A 6349-nucleotide genomic window follows, 5' to 3' on the forward strand; every position below is an offset into this window, starting at 1 on the left:
TCATTTATTCACTCAAAAAATTTGGTGCAGTTTGTTCCAATAGAAAAAAAATTATCCTTAAAAAATGGGGTGGCCCTATAAATATGGGACACACTGTATTTTGTTAATAAACACATAATTTTTGGTTGAAAATACAACTGTCTTGTCAAAAATTCTTCTTTTTGGATTAAAAATTTAACTATTTTGTTGAAAATTCGTTTTTTTAGTTGAAAAATTTTAGAATTTGGTTGAAAATGCAATTATTCCGTTAAAAATTACCTTTTTTTTGGTCAAAATTCTACTGTGATCCGACTGTGATCGCTGAAATTTGTAATTAAAATGGTGATGCAGGGAAGAAATTTGAAAACGAACCTGTTTGGATTTGGGTATCTCTTCCAGAATCCTTGGGCCACCTGGTTCCAATTAAATTGAAAAATTGTACTATTTTCGAAGTATTTTACCATTATGACAGTCTGAGACCTTTTCTAGTTTTTTTCATAAAACTTGTTCAGTTTTATAGATGCTTCGCAAGAAACTTCTCCATATATGGACCTTAGCTTTTGTTTGATTTTGAAACCTGCGAAAATAATGGTTTCTTTGACAAAAATGTCGGACTAAAGTTAGCCCTAAGAAAAAAATTATTATTAAAAGAATTAAAGTCATATTTGAACATTTTCCAATTTCAAATCTTTGAAATGGAATCGTAAGTCTTTTTTTTATTGAATAATGTTCAATTCTGAAAAATTAACATTATAAATCATGTAATTTTTAATTGTTATAATAAAAATTCGGCAATTTTGATTATTTAAATAGGAAATTTTTCAATTTGGAAGATTTAGGATTGAAAAGTTTTGAAACAATTTAGGCACTTTTATTGTTAATTTTAAAATTGAATAAATATCAATTTTAAATCTTTAAAATGGAATTATTCATTAAAAAACATTCAAATTTGCAACGTTCTCTATAATATACATTAAATATTGTACAGTCTTGAATTTCAAATGTTTAAAATAGTAGATCTTTAAAATTTTTTAAATTGAACATTAAAAATTATGTAAGTTTTAAGTGTTACAGTAAAAAGTCGGTAATTTTGATGATTTAAATTTGAGAATTTTCAATTTGGAAGATTTGGAACTAAAAACTCTTGACAAAATAAAAAATTTTATTCTTAGTTTTAAAATGAAATAATTATCCATTTTAAATCTTCACAATTGAACGTTTTTCAATTCTTAATCTTTAAAATGAAACTATTCCTACCAAAAAATTTAAAAATTGCATAATTTTCTATTATACACATTAAATACTGCAGTGTTCAATTGGAAATATTCAAAATTAAAAATGTTCGATTCTTTATCTTCAAAATTGAGCTACATGTTCCAAAAAAACGTAAAAAATACAATCATTTTTAATTATAAACTTTGCGAATTAATGAATCTTCAATTTTAAACATTAAATACTAACGAATTTTGAATTGAAAATCTTTAAAATTGAAGAATTTTCATTTGTAAACCTTCAAAATTGAACTAATGAAAAAAAAGGTTTCACAATTATATATCTTAAAAACATAATTCTTCAAAATAAAATAATTGGTAATTTTATAATATAAAAACTCAAGAATTTTCAATTTAGATTTGAAATTTCTTCAAATTCGAATATTTAAAATTGAAAACTCTCGATAAAATTTCAGAATTGTTATTTATACATCTTTAAATTTAAATAAATATGAATTTTGAATCTTCCAAATAAATATTTTTAGATTGTTCATTTCCATATTTAATAAGCCATTTTGAATCTAGAAATTTTATTGCTATATTTGAGATTGGATAAAAAACACATATTTAAAAATACTTTTGTCAACAAAAGTGACCTTAATAGAAACAATCGTCCATATCAGCAACCTTATGCAACTTTATGATGTGATAAATAAATAATACATATATTTACAGTACTAATTAAAGGAGCAATGGAACTGTGAATAAATTATTTGAATTATTATACATACTACCTTCATTCAGAAAAAAATGGTCTAAGACTTTGCATTCTAAAAATGGTTTTGTGTGATTGGTTTAAATTAATAATGATAATTTCTTGTTATAATCATGGATATAAAAATTATTAAGTAAATATTGTAAATATATTCTTTGTTTCTATTTATATTTCATTTAAATTCGAAACAGCCAAATGTTCAATTTAAAAAAAAAAATGTTATAAAACAAAATTCAAATCCTGATATTTTAGAAAGTTGAAGTTCAAAATTTTCAGATTTCAAAAGGTTAGGCTGTACTTGATTAAAAATAATACTATTTTGTTTAAAATTCATTTTTTTATTGTAATTTATTTTTTAACTAAAAATCTAACTATTTCACTTTCGATTTGATGAAAATAAAACTATTTTGTAGATAACTAGTTTTTCTTGTTAAAAATTATTTTTTTCAATTAAATATTCAAGTATTCCATTTTGAGTTAAAAATATATATTTTTATTGAAAATTCGTCATTTTAGGTAGAAAATATATCTACATGGTTAAAAATTCATCTTTTTGAAGGGAAATTCATTTCATTGGTTGAAAACTTATATTTTTTAGTTGAAAATTTAACTATTTAGTTGAAAATTCATAGATTTGATTGAATATTCAACTTTTTGGTAAAAATATCATCTCCTTGGTTAAAAATTAACCTATTCAAAAATTTATTTGTTTAACTAAAAACTCAACTAAATATTGGCACAAAAACTTTTTTAGTGAGTAAGTCAACTATTTATTTAAAAATTAATTTATTTGATTAAAAACTCGGCTATTTTGATAGAAATTATTCATATTTTTGGTTGATAATTCATTTCTTTTGTTGAAAAATTCATATAGTTCATGCAAAAAACTTCTTTCTGGTTAAAAATTAATTTCTTTGGTACAAAATGTAACTATTTAAACAAATTTGTTAACTGAAAATTATAACATTTGGTTAAAAATTGAACTCTTACAAAATTAATTTTTTTAACTAAAAATTCAACTGCATATTGGTTGAAAATGCATATTTTTAAATTAAAAATTCAACTATTTCGTTGAAAATTCAATTATTTGAAGAAAAATTCGTCTTTGTGGTAGAATATTAATAATAAGCTGGGACAAAAATCATCTTGTTGGTTGATAGTAATTCATTTTTTTTTAGTTGAAAATTTAATTATATTGTAAAAAATTAATTTTTTAAACTGAAATTTAAACTTTTGGTTGAAGATTTAAATTGGTTAAAACTTTACCAGTCAACAAAAAAGAGGTGGTCAAAAACTTTTGCACGGCAGTGTATTTATAAATATAAAATAAAAATAAATCTTACACAACTTTATATCATAAATAAATAGCACTTATATTTAGAGTAGTAATTAGAGGTTCAATGTAACTGTACATTAATTATATATACTTCTTCATTCAGAAATAAATTAGTCTAAGATTTTATATTCTAAAAATAGTTTTGTGTTATTGATCAATTTAATTTCGAAGCCCCGAAATGTTCAAGTTTAGAAAAAAATGTCTTAGAACAAAATTAAAAAACTGATTTTTTAATAAGTTACATTTTAAATGCTATCAGTTTAATATAATATTTAACCATTACAATTATGTAATAAAATAAGGTTAAAAGGTTTTCAAATTTAATAGGTTACACTTTATTGGATTGAAAATGTAACTATTTTGTATGAAATTCGTTTCTTTTTGTTATTATTTTTTTTAACTAAAAATCTGACTATTTCACTTTTGGTTGAAAATGAACTATTTGGTAGAAAATTAAACTAGTTTGGTTGAAAATTCATTTTATTGGATAAAAAAATATTCTTCGTTAGAAATTTATCAGATTCGTTAAAAATTATTTTTTTTGTGGACAATTTAACCCTTGTTGAAAATCTAACTGTATTGTGGAAAACACATTTTTTGGTTAGAAATTAATTTTTTCAAGTGAAAATTTAACTATTCCACTTTTGGTTGAAAATCTATGTATTTTATTAAAAAATCCTCTTTTTGGACAGAAAATTAATCAGTCGGGGTTAAAAATTAATTTTTTTAAAAAGAAAATTAATTTTTTTAAAAGCAAAATTAATTTCTTTGATTGAAAATTCATATATTTTATTGGAAATTTATCTTTTTGATTAAAATATAATCTCCTTTGTTAAGAATGAATCTTTTCAGTTGAAAAAACATTTCTTTGGCTGAAAATTTAACTATTAAAAAATTAATTTTGCGAACCAAAAATTAAACCACATATTGGTTGAAAACACATTTATTTGATCGGAAAATCATCTGTTGTGGTACAATAGTTCAGAATTCATCTTTTTGTTAGTAAATACATTTGTTTGGTTAAAAATTTAACTGAAAAATTATTTTTTATCTAAAAATTCAACTACATATTGTTTAAAAGTATATCTTTTATAGTTGAAAGTTGTATTGTATTCTTAAAATATATAATTTCACCTTTAATGCGTCCAATTTTGATCAAAATCCAATTATCGTTTCCAGAAATATTGATCATTCAAAAAAAATGTGACCCTGAAATTCAACATGGCGTAACTTCCGCAATTAAAAATTTTTTTAAATCGTTTGGGTCTAAAATTTCTTTCATCTAGCATTCTAATTTTACCAATTTTTAGAAAAATCGAACTACTATGGACTACCAGGGAATAATAATAAAGAGAATTAAAAAATAAAACGTTTTAAAAAATAGTATATAACTTAAAATTTAAAAAAATGACTATTTATAAAGATAAAATAGAAATAAATATTATTTTTATATTTAGACGAGTAATTAAAGAATCAATGGAAATGTAAATTAATTACACATACATCTTCATTCAGAAATGAATTTGTCTGAATTTTGTATTCTAAATATAGCTTTGTTCAATGGATTTAAATTAATAATGGTATATTTAATTAGAATTCAATGCGCAAAAATGATCAAATTTAAAAATATGTCCTAAAACAAAAGTCAAATCCCGATTTTTTAATAGTTCAAAGTTTAAAATTTTGATTGAATCTTTAATTATAATTATGTAATTAAATATAAAATTTAAAGCATGTAAATTTCAAAAGTTTAAACGGTATTTTTTAATCAAGTGAAATTTCAAGTAAAATTAAAATAATTCCTAAGTTTTTCTATCTTCCGGCATAATCAGAGCAACAATTATGGTATTATTAATAACAAATTGTCCTTAACAATATATTTCATGGTATTAAATATTCAAAATGAATTGATTGTTATAAGAATCCACTAAGTGTCAAAAAACATTGAAAGACGTCTGTGAAAAGAAAAGACTTTCACCGAAATTAATAAACTCTCGAATTACCGAAATCATTCAAAAATTGCAGAAAACTTTACCACAAGATTTATATTCAAATTTAAAAATAATTTAATTTATAAGTTTCTTTTTCACTTGTCACTGAGTGAAACTTATGTAATCGCTCCACGCCAAAATACCTCGAAAAAAATATGTCACACACATCTTATAACGATAACTCAGTAATTTAATTTTGTATGATAATGATTTAAAGAAATTCATTTTTTGACCATTTATTGAATATAAACAAGTATGGTGTTCCAAAGTGAACGAATCCAAATTTAGGTTAAATATTTAAGACGACAGATAACCTTACAATAGTGTTTAAAAACGTTAAATGAATTGTTTTGTTGAAAAAATCACCGAAAGTGATGTTTAGCAAAATTTATGAATAGTTTTGTAAGCACATAAATAGCAAAAACACGAAAACTCACTTTTTGACATCGAAATGGTGCAGCAATGCAGCACACAATCTTTCTAGAATAACAAGACCGCCATCTTTGCCGCAAGGCGTAGACACTAGACGTTTCCAAACATCACTTCCGCCAACGTGAAAACCTCTTTTACTTGTAGAATTTTCTATTATTAATCCATAATTGATTTAAAAAAATTTTCCTCTGGAATAATCTTAGAAATATTTGCGAAAAAGACTATAATTTTTTTGTTCTTTTTATTGATTGAAGTTTTTATTATTTTTATCAAGATTTGTGTTATTGTTCTTCTGTTGGCTAAACTGAAAAATTAACCAGAAGCTCTAGAGTCTAGCTGCGCTATTCACTGATGTCAAAGTTCCGCGAAAATTCAAATTACATAAAAGAAAAATTCTTTTTTTTTATATACAAATTAATCATCTTTTTAGGTCATTCGTAAAATAAGGTTAAAGTGTCAGTCTTTCAGCTTGATAATAAGAAATTTTTTTATTTTAATAACTCAAAAGTCTTTCTGGCGTGGATCTGAATTTCATTAATATAACATTAGTATTGTCTACTGAAAGAAAGTTTCAAAATGCAAACAAAAATATTTAGTAAAAATTCTCAAAAGTTTTATTTTCGTC

The 6349-nt window shown here is 22.7% G+C and overlaps 1 protein-coding gene across 3 annotated transcripts in view; it reads right to left on the minus strand.

Annotated features, from left to right (window-relative positions):
* The window catches only part of LOC117171760 (PRELI domain-containing protein 1, mitochondrial), a 31744-nt gene extending 25872 nt beyond the window's left edge, over window positions 1–5872 (minus strand). The window contains exons 1-2 of one of the 3 annotated variants that reach the window (XM_033359362.1): window positions 5730–5872; window positions 352–556 (exon numbers count right to left, since the gene is read on the minus strand). In XM_033359362.1, coding sequence (XP_033215253.1) covers window positions 352–443 — 92 coding nt within the window. In that variant the 5' untranslated portion in view covers window positions 444–556; window positions 5730–5872. Of the gene's footprint in view, window positions 1–351; window positions 557–4435; window positions 4455–5729 lie in introns of those variants that run through there. The other 2 variants (XM_033359364.1, XM_033359363.1) reach the window with 2 other exon arrangements.
* Between the last annotated feature and the right edge of the window lie 477 nt (window positions 5873–6349).

Source organism: Belonocnema kinseyi, chromosome 4 (genome assembly GCF_010883055.1).
Source record: "Belonocnema kinseyi isolate 2016_QV_RU_SX_M_011 chromosome 4, B_treatae_v1, whole genome shotgun sequence".
Classification (NCBI taxonomy): domain Eukaryota; kingdom Metazoa; phylum Arthropoda; class Insecta; order Hymenoptera; family Cynipidae; genus Belonocnema; species Belonocnema kinseyi.